At 37.7% G+C, this 27,326-nt stretch overlaps 1 protein-coding gene and 1 long non-coding RNA gene across 2 annotated transcripts; one reads left to right on the forward strand and one right to left on the reverse strand.

The window, feature by feature from the left end:
• The first annotated feature begins 61 nt into the window (after positions 1-61).
• On the forward strand, positions 62-10,973 carry LOC134675938 (seipin). The gene is made up of 8 exons (XM_063534283.1): positions 62-493; positions 2,919-3,064; positions 3,565-3,649; positions 4,687-4,804; positions 6,469-6,607; positions 8,222-8,307; positions 9,440-9,521; positions 10,843-10,973. The coding sequence occupies exons 1-8, from the start codon at positions 225-227 to the stop codon at positions 10,914-10,916; spliced, it is 999 nt and encodes a 332-aa protein (XP_063390353.1). The 5' UTR covers positions 62-224; the 3' UTR covers positions 10,917-10,973.
• Positions 10,974-21,732: 10,759 nt separating this feature from the next.
• LOC134675971 (uncharacterized) lies at positions 21,733-27,307 on the reverse strand. Its single transcript, XR_010099842.1, has 2 exons — positions 26,236-27,307; positions 21,733-25,989 (listed from the first exon to the last, which is right to left on the reverse strand). It is a non-coding gene; the product is annotated as an uncharacterized LOC134675971 (long non-coding RNA).
• Between the last annotated feature and the right edge of the window lie 19 nt (positions 27,308-27,326).

A 27,326-nucleotide genomic window follows, 5' to 3' on the forward strand; every position in this document is an offset into this window, starting at 1 on the left:
TTATTTTAAAGTCTATTAAAATAGGAACGTTAATGTCAAACTGACGGAATCGACCTTTTTGACAGTTCTACTTATCAGCCGGTGGCTTTGTTTTCTTTCTTTTATCAAATTAGTCGACTGCCTATTATCGTCGATGCAATAAATCGGTCATTATCTAAAACACTGTTCTAGTTCCGTTTCCTTGACCGGAGCTTAGATAACAGAGTCCACAAATCAGAAAAACCATGGCGATATTAAATTATGTGAACCCATTTCACATTTTTCGTGAATTTGTTCGTCATCCTATAGAAGCGTTTGTGCTGCACCAGTACTTGGGGTACAAGAAGAAGACAGAGAAAGGGATAAACAGCGTCAAAGAGTTATTATACAGGGCTGGCATCATATCTGTGTTCGTTACTGCGATTTTATGGGTGTCGATATTTATGTATGTGGTGTTTTACTATACTTACATGCCAAACGTTACGCATATGAGGCCCGTGCATCTACAATTCAAGTAAGTAAAATAAATGTTTTAACATAATTAGCTTTATATAGTTTCCTATCAATAACTCTTTGATCTAAGACCGGACCTGACTAATCCCAATAAGGCCTATTTTTGTTAATGGTAGATTTTTAGTAAACTTTGGCGCACCCTAGCTTGAAAACTATAACTCGTATTAAAATGAATGTAAGTACTTATTTGTAAAAATAATACCAATGAGTTTTTTGGAGCTTATGTACGATATTGATATTATATTTACCAGTCGCTTTTCGGTGAAGGAAAACATCATTAGGAAACCGGACTAATCCTAATAAGGCCTAGTTTCCCTTTCGGGTTGGAAGGTCAGATGGCAGTCGCTTTCGTTAAAACTAGTGCTTACACCAATTCTTGGTATTAGTTGCCAAACGGACCCCAGGCTACCATGAGCCATGACAAAATGCTGGGACAATGCGAGGAAGATGATGAACTCTTTGATCTATGTGGTCCTAAGACTCCTAAGTAACCAGATCTAAATCTCACTTACTCGACTGTAATTCTGTTGTTATAGTAAACCTATGCCTGATTAAGTATGCTTAAAATATTATTTCATTTATTAATGAGCTCAATATCATGGATCAAGATCGCAAGGCCCTCAATTAACACGATGGGAAGACGAAATTATACTCACAGTGGGACCACTCTGGACAAGGGTGGCAAGAGAGAGGAAATACTGGAAGGAGATGGAGGAGGCCTTTGCCGACAGGCACACTGAACCAAGAGACTTCATATAAACATTCAAAACTAAAAACCAACAATCATGTTCAGAATAAAGGGCTATATAAATAAATAAATAAAAAATGAGCTCAAAATCTTAAATGAAAACATTTTCACATCGACTTCATCCGTAGATTAGATACCACCAAACAAGCAAAGCAAAGCAAAGGTCTTATCAAGACTCTCTCGAAAGGTCTTATTAAGAATGTCTTTGCTGCTGCTTGCGGCCTCTGTGCATTTTAATGTAATTTTTTTTTTGTTAATAACTTGTTAGATATTGTTTGGTTCAATTGAGAAAAAAAAAGAAAAGAAAACAAATAAACAGTTGGGCATAAAATGATCTTAATATCAGCTCATTTTCATTATCAAACGAATTCAAGTATGTCAACGGTCAATAGAAAGAAGTGTCCTTAACATAAAGTTATCAAACAGAGTTAGAAAAACAGAGATAAGAAGAAGAACAAGATTTATAGATGCAGCAATACATATATTGAAACAAAAATACAATTGGGCACGGGCAGGGCACATAGCCAGGATGAAAAACAACAGATGGACAAAAATAGCAACAAATTGGAATCCAAAAATTGGTAAAAGAAATAAGGGAAAACCAAAAACAAGATGGGAAAAAGACCTAATAGAAACAATAGGAAAAGACTGGAAAGAAATGGCAATAGATAGAGAAGAATGGAAGAAAATGTTGGACAAATACTTAAATATATTAGAAAAAGGCGATTCGGAAGAGGCCTAGGTCAAAAAGACCTTACGAACATGCATATAGAAATATACATTGAATTGAATTGAAATAGCCTTTATTCCTGACATATACATTTTTACATTTTCTTTTACACTATACGAGTATTTATTTATGTTTTATTTATTTATGCTTCTACTCTTTTCTTTTATTTTTCTTTGTCAGGCTGTCCTTGACATAGGCCTCCTCCAGGCGACGCCACTCCTCGCGGTCTTTTGAGAGTCTTCTCCAGTCTGCAGGAAAGTCATCTTCCCATCTTTTGTACGGTTTACATTGTGGTCTTTTCTTTAACCCTCCAGAAATATACATACATAAAATTATAATTGTTAAATGAAATGTTAACAGTTCGTATAAGAAAGGCTTTAATAATAAAATAATAAAATCAGCTCATTCTAGATCACATGTGGCCTATGGGTGTGAATATATTAAATCTGATCTCTTTCGACCTCTAATCTCAATCATTAACCTTACATACATTAACCTGTCAGTTTTATTGTCCAAGGCTTAATTTAATTGCTCTTGAGATTAGATTTATAGAACACAAACATGAGTTGCTTAAATAGCTTAGGTTAAAAATAATAACGTAAATGTTTAGCCTTTTTTAAGTTATATGTCTAATGTACTCTTTGGTTTATTTTATGAGATATTAAAACATCAGTCATTAAAGTCATGTTGTAATAAAAACACGTTTTCTTTACAAAATATTATTATTCACAATAATAGAGTAAACAGTAAAAATAAATAAACTTGAGAATCTCACATCCAGGGAACTGTGTTTTAAAACTACTAGTTGCAAGTTTTATAGGTGTTGCCTAGCCATTTCTGCTAAGATTTTCAAACTAAATTGCCTTGAGTATAAGACCGGGTAGGTAACGAACTACTTACAAATTTTTTCCAAAAGAAGTATTAGAGAAAATGTCTTCATTTTTTCAGGTCATGTGACGAGCAAATGGGGCTATGCTCATTCCCGTCAGCCCACGTCCAGCTGACGAAATATAGTCAGATGCTGATGTCAGCGCAACCCTACCGCGTGCGGCTGGTGCTTGATATGCCGGAGTCGCCCATCAACAAAGAACTTGGTATGACTATTACTATTACCAGGCGTGGCTCACTCCGCGATTTCGTTGCTTTGCAACAGGTAGCTAAAAGTACATCTGTTCCACACCAATGTTGGTGGCTAGCCGTAAGCCGCGCGTGGCGCTGTCGCCACCTAGCGGCCATATCTGACCTGATCATAACAAACGCGTCTTGTTAGAGAGTGAGTCTTCTGTACCTAGTACTATTATTTATACTGTGTTATAACTCGTATTTCTTAATAACTTTTAGTGTTGCCCGCATAATCAATTTTATTTCTAATAAGTTGCGTTGGTAACCTAGAAGTAAGCCCACAGAATAAATTATACTACCGTACAGAAAGGGCCGAAGTTTGACAGCGATTCAGGGTCGAATCATGCTATCCCTTTCTAATGTAGGGCGCTATCCCTTTCGGCTATTTAGGGTTGTACCAAAAAAACTATAAATAAAATACATATATGTGTTTTTCCTTTCCTTGTTCTCTGTATATTATGTTTATTTCCAGGCATGTTCATGGTGTGTGCTCAGATGAGGGCTAAGGGCGGAGTCCTAGTGTCGTCATCCTGCAGATCCGCTATGCTTAGACACAGGTTAGTGCTCCCAAGCTAGTTTCTAAGCTTCTAGTGATCCCATTCGGCTGACAGCCATCTTAGCCTCCTGTCCAGCCAAAATTTGGCACTGAAATTTGAAAATTTGTCCCTATAATGTAGGAAATAGAGTTGATTTTGCGTTGTTGGAAAATTAAATGAAACAAAGCAAAAGCAACTCTGTTCCACTTGAGTAGGATTTAAACATGGAACTGAAGAGGTACTATAGGTAGGACCTTCGGCCTCAGGAGGTTACAGCCACCCCACACAGGTCACAGGTGTCTCCCGAGCGTCGGCGTCTACAACTCTATGACTGCTGCTCGACGCAACGTCGACGCAACTGCGCAGCGACGTCATTTTCCATAGCGCTGACTAGATGCCGACGCTCAAAAAAAAACGCTAGTGTGGGGGTGATCCTTAATATGCAACTCCAGTTTGTTTCCAAGATTTAAATTGGTTCCCCATTACTGTGTTGAAATTTGCGTTAGAAGTACCTACTTATCAGCTCGAAGATTTGTATTAAGTAGGTAAGTACAATATTATACTCCCATCGAGCTGATCTGATGACGATAGGGGGTGGTACCAAATAGTTACTCTCTTCACTGTACATCGGAGGACCTTATTACAAAAGGCATAAGGTCCACCGATGTACAGTTAACAGTGTGGACGATGGTACTCTGTGAAACAACGCAAGTTTGGGTTCATTAAAAAAATATATTTTATTTTCAAATATACCAGGTTGCCCAGTAATTAGTGGATAACCTTCTAACCACCGACAGAGCACCTTAGGCTGGTCCAGAAAATGCACTTATAGGTCTAGTAAAAGTTTCGTGGTTTTCGAGATAATCGAACTTTTCTTCAGTGAAACAAGGATCCAAAATTAAAAACATTTACTAGACCTGTACGTGCATTTTATGGACCAGCCTATGGTACCCTGTCGGTGGTTAGAAGGTTATCCATTAATTACTGGGCAACCTGTATATTTTCTTCAACTTAATCATTAGGGTTGTCTGTGAATACTTGATACTTGATTTGGACAGGTCACGTCTACACGAATTTATCCGAACCGTAGTGTTCTCTCCTCTACTCCTCACGGGAGTGAACGAGGAGCGTCAGCAACTCCACGTCGAACTGTTCAGCGACTTCGAGGACGACCAGGTATCTCTCTCTACCACGTAGGGACAGACAGAGACGAATCATATCCTACACGAATTTATCCGAACCGTAGTGTTCTCTCCTCTACTCCTCACGGGAGTGAACGAGGAGCGTCAGCAACTCCACGTCGAACTGTTCAGCGACTTCGAGGACGACCAGGTATCTCTCTCTACCACGTAGGGACAGACAGAGACGAATCATATCCTACACGAATTTATTCGAACCGTAGTGTTCTCTCCTCTACTCCTCACGGGAGTGAACGAGGAGCGTCAGCAACTCCACATCGAGCTGTTCAGCGACTTCGAAGACGATCAGGTATCTCTATCTACCACGTAGGGACAGACAGAGACGAATCATATACTACACGAATTTATCCGAACCGTAGTGTTCTCTCCTCTACTCTTCACGGGAGTGAACGAGGAGCGTCAGCAACTCCACATCGAGCTGTTCAGCGACTTCGAAGACGATCAGGTATCTCTATCTACCACGTAGGGACAGACAGAGACGAATCATATCCTACACGAATTTATCCGAACCGTAGTGTTCTCTCCTCTACTCCTCACGGGAGTGAACGAGGAGCGTCAGCAACTCCACGTCGAACTGTTCAGCGACTTCGAGGACGAACAGGTATCTCTCTCTATCACGTAGGGACAGACAGAGACGAATCATATCCTACACGAATTTATCCGAACCGTAGTGTTCTCTCCTCTACTCCTCACGGGAGTGAACGAGGAGCGTCAGCAACTCCACGTCGAACTGTTCAGCGACTTCGAGGACGACCAGGTATCTCTCTCTACCACGTAGGGACAGACAGAGACGAATCATATGTGAATAGTGATACTCTGGATACGCTGTAAGAATACAATCTTAACTTTTAACATGGATATTTTATGTAACACCACAAAATAAGTAATAGTACTCCCGTACAGAAAGGACACTTCCTACAAAGCCGAAGTTTGACAGGGAATCGGGGACGAATCAAGTCCCTTTCTAACTTATAGCACTATCCTTTTCGACTATTTAGAGTTGTCAAAATTCAAGTTATTATCTTATTGTGGTCGTGCACGCAGAGGGACGTCAAGTGGTGTCAACCCTAATAATTGCTCGGAGCAATGCCGAGCCGAACGGAACCGAGTTTGCCCGAAGTCAGGAGTATCTCCCCACTGGTAAAAGCACATCCGTTCCACACCAATTTTGGTGGCTAGCCATAAGCCGCGCGTGGCGCTGTCGCCACCTAGCGGCCATATCTGTCCTAATCGTAACAGACGCGTTTTGTTAGAGAGTGAGTCTTCTGTACCTAGTACTATTATTTGTTCTGTGTTTTCGCTTATTTATGATATTAGTAGGGTAGCATAAATGTGCATGTAATTTTATAATTTAACTCTTATACAGGGTTATTTTTGGACCATTAGCCATATTGTGCGAGGTGATTAGGTAGGCCATACTGAACAACTTTTTCTATGGTACCAACTCCGAAATCCCATGAAATTTTTTGGCCGTTTCATACATTTTTGTCGAGTGGATGTCGACGTTTTCTATGGGAAGGCCAAACTTTTTTGGGATTTTGGGGTTGGTCCGATAGAAAAAGTTTTTCAGTATGACCTACCTAATCACCTCGCACAATATGGCTAAATGTCCAAAAATGACCCTGTATTTTCTACCCTCAGAATTTACCAGTAACCGACGCGTACGTCGAACTACAGTCCAGACACGCGCAGATATACGCGTGCGAGCTTCAAATAGAGGCTCACTTCACCGGCCTACGGTACTGCATGTACAATTATCCAAGACTCTCGGCTGCCATTGGTTAGTATACTTTAGAATCTTCTTCTTTGCGTTAACCCGGCATTTTTGCGACGACTCATGGGAGCCTGGGGTCTGTCTGACAACTAATCCCAAGAATTGACGTAGGCACTAGTTTTTACGAAAGCGACTGCCATTTGACCTTCCAACCCAGAGGGGAAACTAGCCTTCTTAGGATTAGTCCGGTTTCCTCACGATGTTTTCCTTCACCGAAAAGCGACTAATCATCAAATGATGTTTCGTACATAAGTTCCGAAAACTCATTGGTACGAGCCGGGGTTTGCAACCTGCGACTTCCGGATTGAAATTCGCACGCTCTTACCGCTAGGCCACTAGCGTTCGTGGTTAGAATACTTACTTTAGAATAAAATATAAAAAACAAGAATAAATCCCAACCCTTAAATACAAACCCTATAAGAATTTCGTTAGCGCGATGTATAAATCGCGTCGGCGCAGCACCATCTAGCGGGCATTGGATAGTACCATTCATTAGCCACGACTCTGATGCCATTAGTATGTTATAACTAGCGATTTACAACCGTATTGCAAGAGTATAAGGTTGAACACAAGTATACGTGCGAGTTACAAATAGAGGCTCACTTCACCGGCCTACGATACTGCATGTACAATTATCCAAGACTCTCGGCTGCCATTGGTTAGTATACTTTAGAATAAAATATAAAAAAACAACAAGAATACCCAAGACCCAATAACAATTTCGTTAGCGAGATGTAGAATCCACGACGTTCGGTACAGCGCCATCTAGGGACTGGACTATACCATTCATTATACACGACTCGGATAAATCCCAACCCTTTTATATAAACCCAATTAAAATTTCGTTAGCGCGAGGTATAAATCGCGTCGGTGCAGCACCATCTAGCGGGCATTGGACAGTACCGTTCATTAGCCACGACTCGGATGCCATTAGTATGTGTTACTCGTAACTAACGATTTACAACCGTATTGCAAGAGTATGAAGTCGAACACGTACGAGTTACAAATATGGACGCAAATTGGCCATGTATGTTAAAAGTTTATTCTCTTATTGATAAAAAAATCTCATTGTGATGGGTAATAGGGGGTATTACTGCAATGTTCTGCCGTCAAAGTGCAGCACTAGTACATACTGTGCCTTAAACTGTTTATTGACAAGTTTTCACAGACAATAAAATTTAAAAATACTATGAAGTATTTGAACAAATTAAATTATTTTCGGAAAATATTTTAATTTGTTTTTATCAAGTAGAAACAAGAAAAAGAAGAAGTACTTAGTGTATTTGTTTTTATCGAGTTGTTCAGGCACCTGCCGCGATAGCAGAGGACGCTGGTTCGATTCCAGCCTGGGGCACTGGAGGCCTTGGTCACTTTTTCTTAGTATATGACATTTCAGTTTATAATAAAATTTATAATTTTATTGTCTGAAAATTTAGTTATCTACCTCTTTATCGCTCGAATTTAAAAGAGTGATAGAGAGGTTAGATAACGAAATTTCGATTTTCTTGTTTGGCGGTAGACCCCCAGATTGTGATGGATAGTCGTAGTGGCGCCCCCTACGCAGAGTTTCGCGTAATTAACTCTTTGCTTTTCTTACTAATGTTCTATTGTCTCTTTCAGGTATCAGTACGAATTTATTCTTCGTGTCGCTCATATTCATATTGAGCTGGTATCACCTACAGGACGGATTACCAGACTTCGTGAAGGTAAGTTGTATCGATTTTATAACCTCTAGCCGCCCAGGGACCTATAAAAAGGTCTCCTGTTCCATTCTAATTTGAACTTTGTGTTGATAAAATAAAATTTCATATTGCTTGGCAAGGTTTGACGTATGGGCGGCTAGAGGATGAAATATTTAGCGTTATTTTTAGATTCTCTCGTGACTTGTTTCGAAGCTTAGGTCTCCATTTTCAAGCACTAAAATTTCCCTTTGACCGCGCAGCGCGTTGGGTTCGAAAACACAAATTCATCAATACCAGCCGACATAAGGAAACAACTCAAAATTTGCATTCGATTACTTTGCCGCACATGTGGATAAAACGCAACTTTTTCATTACTTTTTGAACAATCAAGAGAGCCACCAGCTGGTGTGGTGAAAATTCAATTTTATAACAGTCACACATAGACAATAAAACACTGAACCTAAAATTGGGACCAGTTCCAAGCGCTACAGAGGCCGATGATTATTTTTTTGACACTGAACGCCACGCCAATCGGGAGCGCCGCCTCATCATAAGCCTTGTCACAATGCACGAAGGTTGATATTGAGCTGAAGCCGTGCGCGTCAGTTGACGTCTTCGATGGTGAAAGGGTTGCATAAATATGTCTTAACCCTTTTCCAGGCCGTCCAATGGGATCCTATCTCATCGCATAATAATTGATTGTCATAATGTAATGTTACGCATAAATCTCTTTTCGCATATTTTTTCTCAAGCTGAAACAGAAAGTATTTTCCAAAATATTTTGCATAGGTTGTGTAAAATAGGGTAGGTTAGGTTAAGTTTGTGTTATAAATTATGCGAAATGAGTTTTATGCGTAACATTGTGGTAATGTAACATTACATTAGGTTAGGACAATAAATTATTATGCGACCCAATATGGACCCCGCACCAATCTACAAGGTTGTCCCGAAAAATCCAAATATATTCCGATTAATCCAGCTCTGATGATTCATTTGAAGACAAGTCAAATTTCCCGAAAGTGCAATCTAATTTGAATCTTAAATCGGAATGCTAAAGTTGAAATTCTAGTGGCGCGTATGTGGTCGATAAATCGTGCTATGCTTGGAAACGGGTTAAATTTGGTAGGAAGATGACATGCTATGTTTTATGTTTCAGAGCAAATTTGGCGACGTCAAAACCGAAAGCGACCCCGACGACGAAAAGAAATATTTAAAGAAAGTGAAATTGGAAAGAACAGGTATGTGTTGACTATTTACGTAATATTTGTATTTCTGGATCTTTTTAGGGTTCCTTACCCAAAGGGTAAAACGGGACCCTATTACTAAGACTTCGCTGTCCGTCCGTCCGTCCGTCCGTCCGTCCGTCCGTCCGTCCGTCCGTCCGTCTGTCACCAGGCTGTATCTCACAAACCGTGATAGCTAGACAGTTGAAATTTTCACAGATGATGTATTTCTGTTGCCGCTATAACAACAAATACTAAAAACAGAATAAAATAAAGATTTAAATGGGGCTCCCATACAACAAACGTGATTTTTGACCAAAGTTAAGCAACTTCGGGAGGGGTCAGTACTTGGATGGGTGACCGTTTTCTTTTTGCTTTTTTTTGTTTTTTTTTTGCATTATGGTACGGATCCCTTCGTGCGCGAGTCCGACTCGCACTTGCCCGGTTTTTTTCGAATAGAATCTAAAATCTACACGTACGTTTTATTTGCGAAATAATTACTAGAGTCGGACCAAGAAAAGTCTGCAGCGGATTTGATAGCCCAGGCAGTGTAAGTGTTATTTATGCGTCATAATTTCATAGAAGTTTGACGTTTGAAATAACACGTGCACTGCGTGGGCTATCAAATCCGCTGCAGACTTTTCTTGGTCTGAGTTTATTCTTTCTACTACGAACTACTGTTCGCTAGTCGTTTTATCGCTGTTAGGGCCCCCCACATCTGGCGTCTTTCGAGCGTCGGCGTCTACAATTCTATGGCCGCTGCTCGACGCAACGTCGACGCAGCGTCGACGCAACTGCGCAGCAACGTCATTTTCCATAGCGCTAGACGCCGACAGACGCCGACGCTCGAAAGACGCTAGTTGTAAGGGGGCCCTTAGTCAGACAGCTGCGTTATCCCCTTTATTCCCAGGAATGTGCATTTACAGTTTACTAGCCATAAAACATCCTTGAAATTTGAAATCATGAATTTTAATATTCGCGCACCCGAGCTGCATACATCGCCATTATTAGTAGCTCGGTATTAATTATAAAAGGGTGTCTTAGTTGAAATGTTTGTAATTTTTGGGCAGTTGTTTAAAAGTCTGTGACAACCCTACTGTGTTGTGCGGTGTCGGTATTTACGCAAACATCAAAGGCGACGCTCCACTGTTACTTTACTTATTTTTTACAGTGCCGAAGTTTTAAGGCTCCGTCACACAGGCGCGTTTTGCGGGCGGCGCGTGAGGGGGAGCGCCGCTTTTACATATAAAACGCTCACACCCCGCCCAGAAAACGCGCCTGTGTGACGGAACCTTTACTTGTTAGTACATTTTCCTCATTAAAGTGGATATTCCAGATTCTTCCATGTTCCTCGATGACGAGAGCCTGATGGAGGAGCTGAAACACATCGATGAACCAAAGAAGACTTAGACTGACTCGAGCTTACGGCTCGGCCCCGACCTTGCGCGACTGGCGACGGTAGGCGGTAGGTGGGAACGAAAGGTCCGATCGCTGTGTCTCGCTCCAACCGTGGTTGCCGCCGCCGCCAGTCGCGCAATGTCGTTAGAGTATTTTTGTACGGCTTTTTACTAAATTATGTCAATTATTCGGCGCAAAAGAAAAAATGTTTGTTGTAAGCATAAAACGTTAACGTGATATTTGAGAATTAAAATATACATATTGGCTATGAATAATAAAAATAAATCAAATATGAATTTATTATGAAAGAAATCGGGTTATAACCTCTAGCCGCCCATACGTCAAACTTTGTCAAGCAAAATGATATTTTATTTTGTCAACACAAGGTTCAAATTAGAATGGAACAGGAGACCTTTTTATAGGTCTCTGGGCGGCTAGAGGATAAGTAAAGAAAACATATGAGAAATGTATATTTAGTTGCCATATACTGATAATTTAATTATTATCCTTTTAAACGCCACGGTCGGCGATAGACGACGATTTAAAATGGACCTTCATACATTCCAATAAGGTATACTATTATTATACTTTGTTTGATATCAAAAGGTTAGAAAAAATCAAACAGTTAAAAATTAATTTAGGTACGTCAAAAATAAACCGATGAATTTCAATAATATAGTTGTCGCTTATACAGGATGGCTGAAAAATAACTTCCAGGGAGGTTTATTATACTGAGCAACTTTTACTATGAGACCAATCCCGAAAAAAATGTACCCTCCCATAGAAAATGGACCAGCCAAAATGTATGAAACAGCCAATTTTTTTTCGCGATTTCGGGGTTGGTCCCATAGTAAAAGTTGCTCAGTATAATCCCAAAACTTCCCTCGCAACGGGAATGCAGTTATTTTTAGCCAACCTGTATAAGTGACAAAATACAAAACTAGACTGACATCATAGCTCTCTCCCTGCTAGCCTCGCCCTGTCCATAATACTCGGTTTAAGCCAATGAAATTTAAACCAAAGTATTTGTAAAATAAAGTTGGTTTTCCTTTGGTTCACGTATTAAGTAAAAAAAAAATCAGTGTAACCTCAACTTATCCAGGCTTTTTATTCATAATCTGCTAACAATGGAATATGTCCTTTAAAAATCACATTAGGCAGGACGAAGTTAGATAGATTTTTTTAGAATTTAACCTACTTATATCTTTGAAGGATAGGATAGCAAATAACATATAGATAATTTGGAAAAAAGGTTGTTTTGTATAGTACCTAGTTATTTGTTGGCTAGACTTCCTATATACCGGGTGTGGCCTGTAACACGAGCAAATAATTAAAACATAGATTGTACAACTAAAACGGTGACACTTTTGTTCAACAACTTTTAAAAATTATGAAGTATTTAGAGTCCCTATTTTCATACAAAATAAATATTATCTTCAATGAACGCCATCGCCACGCCATATCATTGTGATTGACGTTGCTTGTCACGCCTTAAACATAAGAAAATTCGCAATACATTGCGTCTTAGAATAAACTTTAAAGTGTATTAAAAATCAATCCACAAGTTATTTTTAAAAGTTGCTTAACAAATGTTGGTCAGTATGAGGAATATAGCCTACAGTTTAATTTTTTGCTTGTATTACAGGCCACACCCGGTATGTATTGTACAATTTACATATTTACTGACACTACTGTTAACCATAACATAACATGGGAAAATAGAACTCCACACGTATTTCAACTAAACGTCTTCATAGCTTTTGGCCTGATTCTAAATAACTCTGTCCATTCCAAATCGCTTTAATCTCTGTATTATAAGTCAGGCGTGGCTCACTCCTCGATTTCGTCGCTTTGCTACAGGTAGTTAACCCTTTGACCGCCGTTGTGCGGTATAGAAGACAACGATAGAACGATACGCTGGCGCCGTCGTCTTGTATACAAGACACAAATTCAACCACTGAGTTAATGTGAAAATAATAAAAATTGCAATTTCATTTACACTCGTGTTCATATTTAAGGTCTTTGTTTTTTCATTTATTTGCTTTTTAAGCCGCTATATAAATCCCTTCTTTTATAATAAGGCATTTAAAAAAATTGCTCCAATTTTCAACATTTTTCATGTTCCTCGTCGCCGTTGTCTTGTATAAAAGACAGCTAGGGATGGGAATGTTAACTCGATATGGGAATTTTTAAAGTAAATATAAAGTCAGAAATATGATTTTATCTAAGTATTTGAACACTTGTTAATCGCCAATTTTTTTCAACGAATAGTAGGTAACTACTTACTAGAATACGTAGAACGAAAGTCAGATAGGCATAACTATATTTAAAGTTCAGGTAGCTTCTTTAGCTCTATAAAGTAGAGTCAGACAAGTAAATTTGCCATTGTAGATTGTGGACTATTTAATTGCAGAAGAGATAAATAAAAAAAATAATTGATGTTATTTTATAGCTTAGTGGGAGGGGATACACCGCAGCGACCGCTTCGCACAAGTGTGGTACAGGGACATACCTGTTTATCAGACTTTACTTTTATTGTTATAACATTGAAGTTAATGTGTAATTTTTTTGTAACAAGTCGTTGAACGTTTTTTTGATAAGAGTTTACCTATAGATTAATGTAAACCAAACTGAAATTATAATGATAGATTCTAATTCCGGAATAATATCTTCACTCATTAAAAATTCAACCCACGTGTAATTTTCACTAAAACAGTTCCGGTATATTGACTTTATCGACACATGATGCGCAGCTTTAACGTTACGCCAATAAAGTTTACGTACCGACAAGCGCTTACGCCGTTGACCTAGAGACTATTATTACTTGATCCGCGCGGAAACAGTCCTTGTCGGTCTGCATTGCGGGCAGTCCATGGGCGCCGTTGTCTTGTATAAAAGACTTCTCGTACAGCCTAGTGCGGCGATATCACGTCTTGAATCGACATTGTTTAGTGGTTGTTTTTTATGTTAAATCCCTATATTTTAAACAGTTTCGGGTGTAAAACATATGTTTAATTTTGGCAATTTGGAATGAAATTAAAACAGGATAAGAACAAAGCTAAATTAAAAAGATTTTTACCATAATATTGTAAATATCGATATCACTATTTGCAATCCCTAAACTTTTTATTAGTTGTTTACTTAAAATTTGCTCTGGCGTGTGAGTGAGCGTCTTTGCGGACTAGGTCCGGCGGCCAAAAGGTTAAAACTCCATCCGTTCGACCCCAATTTTGGGGTTTGCCATAAGCCGCGCGTGGCGCTGTCGCCACCTAGCCGCCATATCTGTGCTGATCGTGACAGACGCGTTTTGTTAGAGAGTGAGTCTTCTGTACGCTAGTACTATTATTTATTCTGTGATAAAGTGTACTTATCTAAAACTCTTCGTAAATATTTATACCGACATCACACTTTTTAAATCTTTTTAACGTGATATAATACCAGCTCTCACATTCAATTAGTTAGGTATGCACTACATCTGGTAGTGCATACCTAATTATTTTCCATCGTATTTTCACGGAAACTTACGAACGTGTCTTGCTATTTCAGTCAGTCTCGGTACAAAACGTACTGACATTGACTGAAGTAGCATGACAAATACGAACGTTTCCGAGAAAATACGATGGAAAACAATTATGCACTACATTTGTATTGGCTTGGGCAGATTGGGGAGTCTATTGCCCAATCGAAATGGCAATTTAGTGTCGAGGTTATAGAACTGTTAAGTGTAATTGCCCAAAATAATTGTCTGCCTTACCTGCACTGCACTTTTGCCATGTATTAGGTATATACCTACTTGTAGTGAAATAAGGCTGATCATATTTCCTCCAGTTGAAAAAAACATATGTACAATATATTTTTTCCCTTTGTTACTAGCTTTAAGTAGGTGTAGATTAAGACCGATGTTGTTTTGATATTTTTTGTTATTCATTGTTATGTTATACATAATTTTTATAAGAGATTTAAAAGGCTTATGTGTAGTCTTTGCTGTACACAAAGTTATTTAGTTAGAATAAATAATTAAATTATTTTTATTGATTTTGGAGTATGATGTCTACTTTAATAAATTGTGATATTATATTTTCGGTGAGCGAAACATTTTAATAAAGCTTTGAGTAATATTTATTTATTTTATTCTCCTCTGCAATGGATTACCTGGTTGTAGTTTTTAGGGTTCTGTACCCAAAGGGTAAAAACGAGACCCTATTACTAAGACTCCACCGTCCGTCTGTCTGTCACCAGGCTGTATCTCATGAACCGTGATAGCTGGACAGTTAAAATTTTCACTAATGACGTAGGTATTTCTGTTGCCGCTATAAGAACAAATACTAAAAACTACGGAATCCTCGGTGGGCGAATCCGACTCGCACTTATCCGATTTTTTTGTTTAAAAGTCAACAATTATTAAGTGTATTTTTTAGGGTTCCGTACCCAAAGGGTAAAACGGGACCCTATTACTAAGACTCCGCTGTCCGTCCGTCCGTCTGTCACCAGGCTGTATCTCACGAACCGTGATAGCTAGACAGTTGAAATTTTCACAGATGAAGTATTTCTTTTGCCGCTATAACAAAAATACTAACAAAGTACGGAACCCTCGGTGGGCGAGTCCGACTCGGCCTTGTCCGGTTTTTTATCTTATATATGATTAACGAATTAATTACCTACTTCTCTGAACTAATGTGTAATTGTAGGTAGTAATAGTAATCTAAAAGTAGGAAGGGATAGTACACTCAGCAAAAGTAGGGAAACGGGCGAAATGTTCATTCTTAACAAATTTGTTTTTAGGGTTCCGTACCCAAAGGGTAAAACGGGCCCCTATTACTAAGACTTCGCTGTCCGTCCGTCCGTCTGTCACCAGGCTGTATCTCACGAACCGTGATACCTAGACAGTTGAAATTTTCACAGATGATGTATTTCTGTTGCCGCTATAACAACTAATACTAAAAACAGAATAAAATAAAGATTTAAATGGGGCTCCCATACTCGTACAACAAACGTGATTTTTGACCAAAGTTAAGCAACGTCGGGAGTGGTCAGTACTTGGATGGGTGACCGTTTTATTTTGTTTTTTTGCATTATGGTACGGAACCCTTCGTGCGCGAGTCCGAATCGCACTTGCCCGGTTTTTTAAATAATGGTTGCCTTGCCAGTGTAACTATTTACTTATACATGTTGCTGACTGTTCACACTTCCATATACAGGGTCATTTTTGGACCGTTAGCCATATTGTGCGAGGTGATTAGGTAGGCCATACTGAACAACTTTTTCTATGGGACCAACCCCGAAATAATGACCTCGCACAATATGGCTAACGGTCCAAAAATGACCCTGTATTTGTATAGAAGACAGATGAAACAAAAAACACAGATGATGTAAAAGGTCTTTATTGATTGATTTCAAGATTGACATGTCTATTTGATCCTTTAGTGAGCAACATTCGTGACAACCAGCTCAAGTCTTCAATTTTGATGGCTCCTTTACACTATGGGCCAGCGCCGCTCCAAGGGACGCATTTATGCGTTAGAGGGAGCAAGTGATAATGCTATCTCATTCTACCGCATGGCTGCGTCCCTTGGAGTGGCCGGCGATGGCCCATCGTGTAGAGGAGCCATGACGTTTTCAACCAAAAGGTTTGGCGGTTGTAGATAAAAGTTGATTTCAAATTGAAGCTATATGGAAATAGCGCTTTATTGACAACCGACAATAAGTACCCTTTTAGTTGAGAATGACACAATTTTGTCATTACTTATCCAAATAAATTTAGTTCTACCTCAATTAAAAGATACATCATGATTGTTTACCTTTTTTCTAATGCTTAAAAAAACGAACTATAATTAGGTACAATGTGAACCTGTTTTACAATGTGAACCTATTTAATTTATTTTTGTGCTAACGTACAGTCGACCACAGAATTGGACTAACTAAACTTAAAGTACAGTCAACTGTAAAAATATGGGTGTACAAATCATCTGAAAATTATTGTCCCATAACTCTTATGTCAGTGAATTAAGGGCCCCCACATCTAGCGTCTTTCGAGCGTCGGCGCCTGGTCAGCGCTATGGAAAATGACGTCGCTGCGCAGTTGCGTCGACGTTGCGTCGAGCAGCGGCCATAGAATTGTAGACGCTCGAAAGACGCTAGATGTGGGGGGCCCTAACTATTTTTGAGTAACTTGTCTACACCCATATTATTACAGTTGACTGTACTTGGGATAATATTATTATAATAATTGTGCATAAACTCCTACCTTTACAGAAAAACTAACTTACTCTTAGACACAGCTTACTATTTAAACTGCAAAACGTAATTCAAGACCAAAAAAAGTAAGAAATGTTGCCACTTTTTTACTAGCGCGTCTTGTATTTATGTACAAATAAGTAAATAAAAGTACTTTTTTAATTAGTAGGAGTAAAAAGTACTAATGAATAAATTATCTTAGCGTGATTATTTATCAAAATGAATTTACTATTTTACAAATAAATTATTGCAATGGCAACATTTTCTTACTTTATTTGGTCTTGAATTACGTTTTGCAGTAGGTACAGGTAGGTAATATTAAATATAACAAACTTAGCAGTTTTAAACCCATTTGTCTCTAGAGCAATAATAAGAAGTTAAATCCTTGTTTCGTTTAGTTGAACATTTAGCTCCATCTGAAGTCGCCTGTACGCGAAAGTATATTTCTAAAATAAATATTGTTATTCCGTGCTCTAATTCTAAAAAACTGCACAATTTAAAAATGGCGGTATTTTACTTCAATACCAGTAGAAGCAGTGACCCACAGTAGCCAAGTATATATATATATATATATATATATATATATATATATATATATATATATTTTTTTTTTTAATGCAATAGTCAGCAAACGAGCAGACGAGCCGCCTGATGGGAAGCGGTCATCGTCGCCCATGGACATAAGCAACACCACAGGAGCCACTTAAGCGTTTCAAGTGGAATAATACTATTTCACTAGAAAATACACTTGGATACCTATCAACATTGTTAATCATATGTGACGTTCCACGGCAAAAGGTACCTTATGGCGGCTGGCGCTTACGTCGCATAGCGCCGCATTAATATTGGAGCGGCGTTAATAATAGCGTAAGCGCCAACCGCCATAGGGTACCTTTACCCGTGGGACGTCACATATTTCCTATTCTGAGTTTTATAATTTTCCTGAATGTTATTATAGTCGCACCATGAAAAGTCTGCACCGGATTTGATAGCCCACGCATTGTAAGTATTATTTATACGTCATAATTTCATACAAGTTTGACGTTTTAAATGACACTTGCACTGCGTGGGCTATCAAAATCGCTGCAGACTTTTAACGGTCTCACTATAATTATTATGTCCAAAAAAAGGCTTCGCCATCGCCATTAATATCCCTTAAGCTCTGACTTGGATTATGAAGTTTCAGGTTTAAGTAAGGTACGGTATATATTCTGTATTTATGGGTACAAAAACCTGTGGTTTTTTCAAACAATATGATGAGCACCACCCTATGGCCTTGCTACTGTAGCTTAGGATTACCTCAAAAATCTTTGCACCTATTGGCACGTACATACTTAGGTATATAGACAGCTAGAATGTATAAGTATTCTTTACTATATATAAATTTCAATATACATATACAGGCGTGTAAATATAACCCGCTACTATCACTAAGTCTATTGAATAATAGGACGATGTAAACTGTAAAGAGATTTAGTAAAAGTTCACTACGATTGGTACATTTAAGGCGAAACACTTCCGAATTAAACATTTGTGAGACAGAAATAAAATATAGATACCATTACCATATACAGTCGCCTTCATATATATCGGAGCGGCCAAGATGCTCACAAATATCTGAGCACGCCTCTATTGTCAAGGCGTTAGAGTGCATGTTCAGATATTGTGAACACCTTGGCCGCTCCGATATATCTGATTGCGACTGTACCAATAAACATACTTTATCGCTGAAACTGTTCTACAGAAACTCATCTAATAGGTACGATTTTATTATTATATTTTTTCAGCAAGACGAGTTTACATATTAACTCACATTATAGACGGGTCTAACGCGAACCCGCGCGCGCGCGCGCGTTCGGACGGGTGCGTGGATATTGTGAGTGTTGCGTGTCGGACTATTGACAATAATTAACATTATGTGTGGTGGGTGGTTTGAAAATGTGATGTCTACCCCAAACTTTTCCATACACTTTTCGTCGGGTAGATGCACAAATCTCTGTTTTGACATTTTGCTGGGACAATCAGTCAGCCGCGACCACGACCAGTGAAACCTGTGTCGAAACGTCGGTAAATAAAGGTAATTGAATATAATTCGCGTTAGACCCGTCTATAATGTGAGTTAATATGTATTCAAAACGCGAAAGTTTAAAATATTATAAGACGAGTTTAACCCTTAATTTGGCAAAAATCACGGAAGGTTCAAACCTCTACGCTCAACAGTATCAATGACTCTGGTTAAGAAAAAAAATACAAAAATATTGTATGAGATTGTGCACAGTATAAGTATATACTTACCTATTTTGGACACCGCCAAATTAAGGGTTAACCTTTGACCACCACAGTCGGCCGTAGCCGACAAAGCTTACTGTATAAAATTAATGGATCCTCTACACGATGGGCCAACGCCGGCCACTCCAAGGGACGCATTTATGCGTTAGAGGGAGCACGTGATATTGCTATCTCATTCTACCGCATGGCTGCGTCCCTTGGAGTGGCCGGCGCTGGCCCATCGTGTAGAGGAGCCATAAGATAAAAGAAAAAAAATAATAACTACAATGAAGTAAATATCAAATGATATTCGCTTTTCGGTGAAGGAAAACATCGTGAGGAAACCTGCATACATCTGCGAAGAAATTCAAAGGTGTATGTGAAGTCCCCAATCCGCATTGGGCTAGCGTGGGGACTATAGCCCAAGCCCTCTCGCGCTCGAGAGGAGGCCTGTGCCCAGCAGTGGGACGTATATAGGGTGAGATGATGATGATGATGATGATGATGATGACAATGAAGTAAGCGCCCACAGGCTTAATCATTATTATTTTACTATACACAGATTCAAATATTGACAACCTTAAACGGTTTAACAAATACGTAAAATAAAAACAAACTTAAACATATCATCTAACAATTAAAGAGGCACCCATGTTAACAAATAGGTAGACTATAGTTTAGCATTAGAAATAAGGTAAACAATCTTGATGTGTCTTCTAATTGAAAAACACATTTTAAAAATAAGTTACGATAAATATGTAACAATTATGAATCTAATACGATCATTTATATTCTTCTGCTTTCATAAATGATAGTTACTGATTTTTTATAAGCGTTTTTCAATTAAAAGACATGCCAAAATCGCTTACCTTCTTCCAAGTTCTTTATAATGCTAAAAAAACGAACTATAACTCATAATAACAGAATTTCAATATTTGTAAAGGTATACCATTTTTCTATTTATTCGGAAGTATTTCTAGTGTCTACTAAATTGGTACATTTGTTAATTATGAATAGGTAATTAAATCTAGGCAGGATATTTGATAGTTTAGATCTTAGAAGATATAACCAACGGAGACGCCATGTCTAAAATTTTCGGTACAAAATAGTCTGCCGTTTTTTGCGGGGGAGGGGCACATGAAATGTATAGGTATGTCATGTCAGATAAACGTCAGTCCATACATATGGTTGACATGTGGTTGACCATTGGCCGCCTATTTTCGACAGAGGGGAACGCCTGTTAATGGCGGCTCCATTTAGATCGATATATAATGTGAATATTTAATTTGAGTTATCTTGTCTTAAAGAAGTCCTTCAAAGTAACATTCAACATAAGTCCACTCAGTACAGTCACCTGCATTAATATGTGACACGCTCTTATGGCTCTACAAATAAGATCGTGTGTCGTGATATTTTTGCGGCCTTCGTTGTGTAACATTTTACTGCAGGTGACTATACTATTAGGGTACCACAGATATGACAACAAAACATCATACTAAAGGTACAGTCACCTGCAATAATAAGTTACTCTTCGAAGGCCGCAAAAATATGTGACACGCTCATATGGCTCTAAAAATAAGATCGTGCTATTTCTGCGGCCTTCGTTGTGTAACATATTATTACAGGTGACTGTACCTACTATTAGGGTACCATAGATATGACAACAAAACATAATAAGTACCTAATAAAGGTGCAATAAAATTTTGTAAGAAAGATGATACCTTGGTTCTTCATGATTATATATATTTTTTTACATTAGAATAAACGATAAAAAATCTGATGATAGATCAAACAATGCTTCTCGAATTGATTTCTAAAACCAACTTTACACCGTATAGAATAAAGCTCAAAATTGATCATAATCACATTCACTGATTATTTAATAAATATATTTTATTTTAATTATCCCGAACACCGATATGACAACATGTTTTTACATTTAGTTGTAGAATATCCAAAATTCGGATTATAGTCACATTTTTATATGTTTTTAATAATACTATATCCAAAATTCGGATCATAAAACATAGTAAGTTACAATATACCTAGGGGCTATTCATAAATTACGTCATTTCAAACTAGGGGCGGGGGAGGGGGGTCTGGACATCGGATGATGGTAGCGTAACGTAGGAGGAAAAGGGGTCATTCGAAGCATGATTTTTGGATGATTTTAGGGGGCGGGGATTCAAGAATCCATATAAATAGATGACGTAATTTATGGACAGCCCACTACCATAGGCCATCGATGTACAAAATATACTGAAGAACACCAGTTTTTTTACATAATAGAAAACTCACAGTATTTATTGTATTGATGTTATTTTGGTATTTCAATCACAAATCCTCATAAAGACTATACCCCTTATTCATAAAACTTTACGGGCCCGATTTAGTTAACCTTTTGGACGCCAATGACCGATATATCCGCACCGAAGGTCCAACGCCAAAGACCGATTAATCGGTCACAGACCACAGAGCGACATAGACCTACGTGCGTATGCATAAAGTTCAATTTCAGTTTTGACACTTCGGTGACGTGGCGTCCGAGTGACGACGACGAGCTTTTGTGTTTGACACGGCGTCGAAAAGGTTAAATTATGTTTTATTCCTTGCATACAAATACATAAGTCAAAATTACAGATAAAGACAAACGATTCATAGCTAAGTAATTCAGGCCAGTAACGCGTTTATGTATAACGCCATAAATATGTTATTAAAGTTCCAGTAAACTCACTAATGCATAGGTAATATGCCATAGACCCTACTTAGGGCATACTGAAATTCCTGGAACTGGCCACTTAGAAAAACTAAGTCGTCTCATATATCAGAAACCAGAGACTTTCAGTATGGCCCACGTATAAATTAACCCCAATGAATTGTCACCGAAGCGCCTCATTCCTACCTTTATTTATAGAAAGGGACAGATAATTTTTAACCTTTGCACCGCCACGACTATTTTAATTAGTATAATACGCTTAGTAAAATTTATTAGAAAGTATGTACTGTTATACCTTTGTCGTCTTTGACCCACTGTGGCGGTCAAAGTGTTAATTGTGTTCCAAAAACGGAACGGTTTTTGGTACTATTACTGGATTGATATTTTATACTTGTTACCCACTTAAACTTGATGAGTAGGTCCAAAAATTCTAAATAATAAACTATTACACAGATACCACTTTAGATATTAGATTTTTACTATTATTATACAGATATAGTGTGTAATGTAATTATTTTCCATCGTATTTTCACGGAAACGTACGAACGTGCCTTCCTATTTCAGTCAGTCTCGGTAAAAAAAGGACTGAGATTGGGTGAAGTAGCATGACAAATAGGAACGTTTCCGAGAAAATATGATGGAAAAAAAATATGCACTACATATGTACCCACTAAGCCTTGAGAGGTCCAAAAAGTCTAGAAGAAAAACTATTAAACAAAAGTCTTCACTTCATACCTGAAGGGGGGGGGGGGGCTATTATTATTAAACTGCAGTCCGCCGTACGGTATCGCCCTGTTAGTTGTTCGGAAATGTCAAAATTTTGTTCTAACTAACAGGTCGATACCGTCCGGCGACTGTTAATCAGTGGGCCCCTTTAGAAATTAGGTTTAACTAATGAATGTACTTTTGTCTTTTAAATCGTTATTATAATAACTATCTAAAGAAAACTAGCAATATTATTTAGCTCTTGAATCATTATCTTTATAACCCTTTAACGCTATAGACCTTTTTAGTCTTTAGTTTATTCTTTAGTTCTTGATCACTAAATTAATTGATTTAGTTGGTGATTAAACACTGGCTTATTAAAAGGCTAATTGAAGGTGAGTAGAGTTAGACCAAGAAAAGTCTGCAGCGATTTTGATAGCCCACGCAGTGCAAGTGCTATTTATAAGTCATAATTTCGTAGGAATTCGACGTTTAAAATAACATTTGCACTGTGTGGGCGAACTACTACTCTAGCGTTAAATAAAAACGGTACACAAAGTATGAATAACCTAAAAAAATAATTACCAACCTTAGACAATTATAAAATTTATGTTTATTAACAGTGTAAACTTAAACAAAGTTTTTTCAGTGCAATTATGCCAAAAATTCTATCACAGTCGATAAAATATTTATTGAAACACCTTTTTTTTTTTAAAGCAAAGCTACTTCAAGTAGTTTCTGGTATAAACAATTTAATAATTTGAACGCATTCGAAATATAAAGTATAAACTATAGTGTCTCAAGCCATTTCCGTCAGTAGAAAAAACCGGGTATAATGGGTAATGGTCCCATAGAAAATTTAAATTTCGCGCCTTTTGCTACTGACAAACTTGTTTGACCAGCTATATATTCTGACATTTAACTGCATCGATTTAAAAAAATAAACCACTCTCGCTTTTTAAGCGAAAGCTAAAAAAATAATAGATCGGGTACGACACACTGGGCTATTATGGGTCAAAAGAGGTCACTATACTTGGTCAAGCAGATCTTGTCAGTAGAAAAAGGCGGCAAATATGAAAAATGTAGGCGCGAAGGGATATCGTCCCATAGAAAATTTGAATTTCGCGCCTTTTTTTTACTGACAAGATTTGCTTGACCAGCTATAGCTAGTTTGATGAAATGTATATTACGTATTAAAAATAATCTAGGCATGGTATACTTATGAGAAATCGGGGATATCAACCGTTGAGAGTTGAACCTTATAAAACAATTCCATTACTTCCTTTTGACCGCCACAGCTATTTTATATCACATGCCACAGTGAATTTTATTAGAATTTATTATGGCTGAATTTACGGTGTAATTTTGTCGGCTATAGCCGACTGTGGTGGTCAAAGTGTTAAAATTTGCTATACCTAAAGATACAACAATAGGTATTGGTAACATAAGAAGTGAAGGTGTCATATTAAATATTTTCGACAAATTCATCTCTCCCACCTATACACGTCCTCTGGAGTCCGCCTAATTTTTTTTTTCTTAGGCCAAATGTAATAAAAAAAAAATGATATTACATTTATTATGGCTACAAATATAATGACCACCAAAAAATATTTTGGTACCCTAAATAAAAAAATCATGCTTACCAAAAAAAATTACTGAACACCAAAAACATAAGGCCTAAAATTCCAAAAGTACCACCGCTTTAATTACGACTGCACTTCAAATTGTATTCGAATACCAAATATATTGAATGATTACCAAAAATCATTAATGATCACCAAATCTTGAAGACCAAATTAATGCGATATTTTCACCTAATAAACCACTATGATTACCAAAAAATGCATACATATTACCAAATAAAGTAAAATGATGCCAAAATTACTAGCCCCTCCCGCACAACCCCCCGTACCTCGCACTGCATACCTACCTAACCTAACCTACTTTTCTAGTAGCAAAGTAGGTTAGGTTAGGTTTGAACTGCTATCAGTTAAGTGGGCTAGGTTAGCACTGCGACCCTTACAGAAACGAAATGCTACTAGAAAAGTGGGTTAGGTTAGGTTTGAACTGCGACTCTTACAGAAAAGAAATGCTACTAGAAAAGTGGGTTAGGTTAGGTTTGAACTGCGACCCTTACAGAAACGAAATGCTACTAGAAAAGTGGGTTAGGTTAGGTTTGAACTGTGACCCTTACACAAACGAAATGCTACTAGAAAAGTGGGTTAGGTTAGGTTTGAACTGCGACCCATACAGAAACGAAATTCTACTTGAAAAGTGGGTTAGGTTAGGTTTGAACTGTGACCCATACAGAAACAATTTACAATTTTGGTGGTGATTTACTATTTTTGGGTTTACAATGATTATTTTGGAGTCATTTGCTTTAATAGGATTGCAAGATTTAAAAATTTGGTTATAATTTTACATTAAAATGGAGTTCTAATTTTGGTGGTCATTTACTATTTTCGGGTTTACAATGATTATTTTGGTGTCATTTTATTTAATAGGATAGCAAGATGAAAAAAATTGGTTATCAATTGACATTAAAATGGTGTTTGAAATTTGGTAATCATTTACAATTTTTGGGTTAATAATGATTAGTTTGGCGTCATGTCCTTTAATAGGATAGTAAAATGTAATAAAATTGGTAATCAGTTCGCATTAAAATGGAGTTACAATTTTGGTGATCATTTATTATTTTAGGGTGGTAAATTAGATTCAGTTAAATAGCAGCCATTTATTATTTACTTGTTCCGTCACTGTTAAAAGCTATAGGAAACAATTCAATAGGTATCTTAAACCCTCATAATTGAAAATAAAATTTTAATTAATAACATGTTTACAGACATTGTGACGAAATCAAATTTTTCCATTGGCCTTTTATAAACTAGGAATATTTTTTTAAATATGTATGGCATTAAAGTTTTTTTTTAGAATAGGAACGGCAGTGCAATTTAGGCGCCACCAGTGACATAACATTTCTAACATTGACATAGATATCTAGGTACTGGCTTTACGGGCAATAATAATGAGGCATGACAGGGGCCAGTACAGCGGTGACACCGCTACAACGCGATTGGTTGATGAGTTCGCATCACGCGCGCGATTGGTCGCAACTAGTTGCGTTAAGATTGCACGATTGGCTCGAATTCGTGAGTGACACCACTGAACTATAGTTCGTTTTTTTTAGCATTAGAAAGAACTTGGAAGAAGGTAAGCGATTTTGGCATGTCTTTTAATTGAAAAACGCTTATTAAAAATCAGTGACTATCATTTATGAAAGCAGAAGAATATAAATGATCGTATTAGATTCATAATTGTTGGATATTAGCCGTAACTTATTTTTAAAATGTGTTTTTCAATTAAAAGACACATCAAGATTGTTTACCTTATTTCTAATGCTAAAAAAACGAACTAGAGTACCATTTTTAGTGCCCGTAAGGCCCATCCTTAGATATTACACGTCAATGACTTCTAAAGTTTGGCCCAAACTTCAGCACCAAGTTTTAATGTTATCAAACCAACAATTTGGCAAACTATATCCAAACTGTTGTCAGTTACGACATATTGTAAACCTCATTGTAAAGACTAAGGTTCAAAGAGTGTTTGTAGTCAACTGTCTCATTTGAAAAAGGGTCATTCCATGAGGTGTCCCGCACAAACGCATATATTAGGGTCGATCAACAATTTCTCGTTGTCATGCTGTCCCATCAGCCAGGAGACAATAGTAGCTTAGTTTCTTAGAAGAGCTGCTGTACCATGTTCTACAAACGTGCTTAGTAGATGTCCCATTAGTGAAAGGCCTTAGAACTACCAAAAAATTCAAGTTTGGTTCATTTAAATACGAAATAACTAGTATTTTAAGAGTGACCCAGGAGACCGTAACCATGGCAACTAGTGACAAGAAAAAGTTGATTCACCCATTACAATACAATAGAATAAAAATACTCTTTACAGTACATATGGTGGTACTTTCCCGCACTAGTGGGGGAAAGAGCACTTTCCGTGTGTATGTCAAAAGTTTAAAGGGCCATAGGTACTGTAAAATGTTGTACGATACACGTGCGAATAGGTGATTCGCAACTCGTGTCCATTTAAAACACTCCTGATCCTAAGAAGCTGATAGGAACCCTGAAGGTTGACGTATATCCTCAGGTGGCAATCAAAACTCACTAATTACCACAACAAGTCCATAATCATAGTGAACCATATTAGTACTGCAATAAGGTTGATTCTTGTTTCATTGGGTATTTTTTAGTAATTAGTGAGTTTTGGTTGTCACCTAACGATATATTTTGAGGCTGTGTTTATTCAATCGTAACTTCTGTCTCTTTCTACAGAATGGTTCCCTTTTCCCTGTTAAATTATTAATTATTTTTTTGATATGTTCAAGTAAGTCACCCTGAAGACAGAAACAGAGTAGGTACAGTCGCCATCAGATATATCGGAGCGGCCAAGGTGCTCACAATCATCTGAACACGCCTCTATTGTCAGGGCGTTAG

Source organism: Cydia fagiglandana, chromosome 23 (assembly GCF_963556715.1).
Source record: "Cydia fagiglandana chromosome 23, ilCydFagi1.1, whole genome shotgun sequence".
NCBI lineage: Eukaryota > Metazoa > Arthropoda > Insecta > Lepidoptera > Tortricidae > Cydia > Cydia fagiglandana.